Source organism: Alligator sinensis, unplaced genomic scaffold (assembly GCF_000455745.1).
Source record: "Alligator sinensis unplaced genomic scaffold, ASM45574v1 scaffold647_2, whole genome shotgun sequence".
Taxonomy (NCBI): Eukaryota; Metazoa; Chordata; order Crocodylia; family Alligatoridae; genus Alligator; species Alligator sinensis.
The window spans coordinates 2,764,421-2,765,551 of record NW_005841832.1 but is presented as its reverse complement, the minus strand read 5'-3'; the positions used below and the strand labels follow the sequence as shown (position 1 = coordinate 2,765,551).

General features: G+C 62.9%; 1 protein-coding gene across 2 annotated transcripts in view; it reads right to left on the bottom strand.

Annotated features, from left to right (window-relative positions):
• SCAF1 (SR-related CTD associated factor 1) overlaps positions 1 to 1,091 on the bottom strand; it is a 16,473-nt gene extending 15,382 nt beyond the window's left edge. For both annotated transcript variants that reach the window (XM_006015039.3, XM_014516991.2), the window contains exon 1: positions 902 to 1,091. In XM_006015039.3, the coding sequence (XP_006015101.3) occupies positions 902 to 1,066 (165 nt within the window). In that variant the 5' untranslated portion in view covers positions 1,067 to 1,091. The remainder of the gene's footprint in view (positions 1 to 901) is intronic.
• Between the last annotated feature and the right edge of the window lie 40 nt (positions 1,092 to 1,131).

Below are 1,131 nucleotides of genomic sequence, written 5' to 3'. Positions count from 1 at the left end.
GCGCGGTGGCGCGCGTTGCGAGGAGGGAACCGGGGGCGTCCGGACTGCGTGTTCCAGCGTGCACCGCGGCCGCGCGCCAGGCACCAGGGGACGGGTTGAGGGCCGGCGCCGGGAGACAGAAGTAAGCCCCTTCACATTCCTATCCCACAATGCCTTGCGGGTGGACGGGGCTTGCGGGAGATGTAGTTCTAGCGGCTGTGGCGGAGGGGTGACAAGGAATTCTTCGGCACCCGCCCGTTTTGACCCCCCGCGATAATGTCATCATAGTTGATCTGTGGCGTCACCCTCCCTGAATGAGGTTATCAGGCTGTCAGCCTCACTCTGAGGGCAATGTTTTCCATAGCACCGCTCCGTGCCCGTATCACCTTGCTATGTCACGCCACGCTCTGACACCCCCAGCCCCTCCCGCCTACGTGGTCCCTCCCCAGGACGTTATAGTCACTCAGTTGTGTCGTTACCATCACCTCCATCACCCACAATTCCCCCGCCCCCCTCAATCCCCATCCCTTTGGCTGGTGGTGTAGCCGGCTCTATAGCAGCTTCTGCCCCTGGAGTTGGGGCACGTGGGTACTGTGCTGCAGTCGCTCAACACCCCCGCCCCGAGAGGCGTCAGGCAGGCCGGAGCCTGGGCCAGAGCAGTGCTGTGCCCCCATCCACCCGCACCTCCATTCCAGCCCCCACCTCCATTCCAGCCCCCACCCCCCAGGCACCAGGGGCTCCTATGGGTTGTGATCAGGCGGGCACCCCCAGCAAAACAGATTGGAAGAGAGAGGGAAACAGGCAGCAGTTGGGGGCATTAGGCCAAGGAAAAGGGGAGAAGGGGTCAGTCCTGGCCCCGTAGCACATGGTTGGGGTAGGTGGAAGTGGTTCCTTCCTCTGGCCTAGGGAAGGGAATCAGTACCTGAGGAGAGGTCCAGAAGAGAATCAGAGAGATGGAGAGCAAGGCCAGGGGTGCAGCAACATCTTGCTCCCAGCACCATGGCACAGCCCTGGGCCCCTGCACCCCACAGCATTTCCTCCTGCTTTCCAGCATTGGAACATGCCACTCCCAGGGAGGGTGACCCATCCCCGCTAAATGCTGACCCCCTGAAAACCAGCTGCCCCTACCCGCTCCCCAGAGTCCCCCCCCCC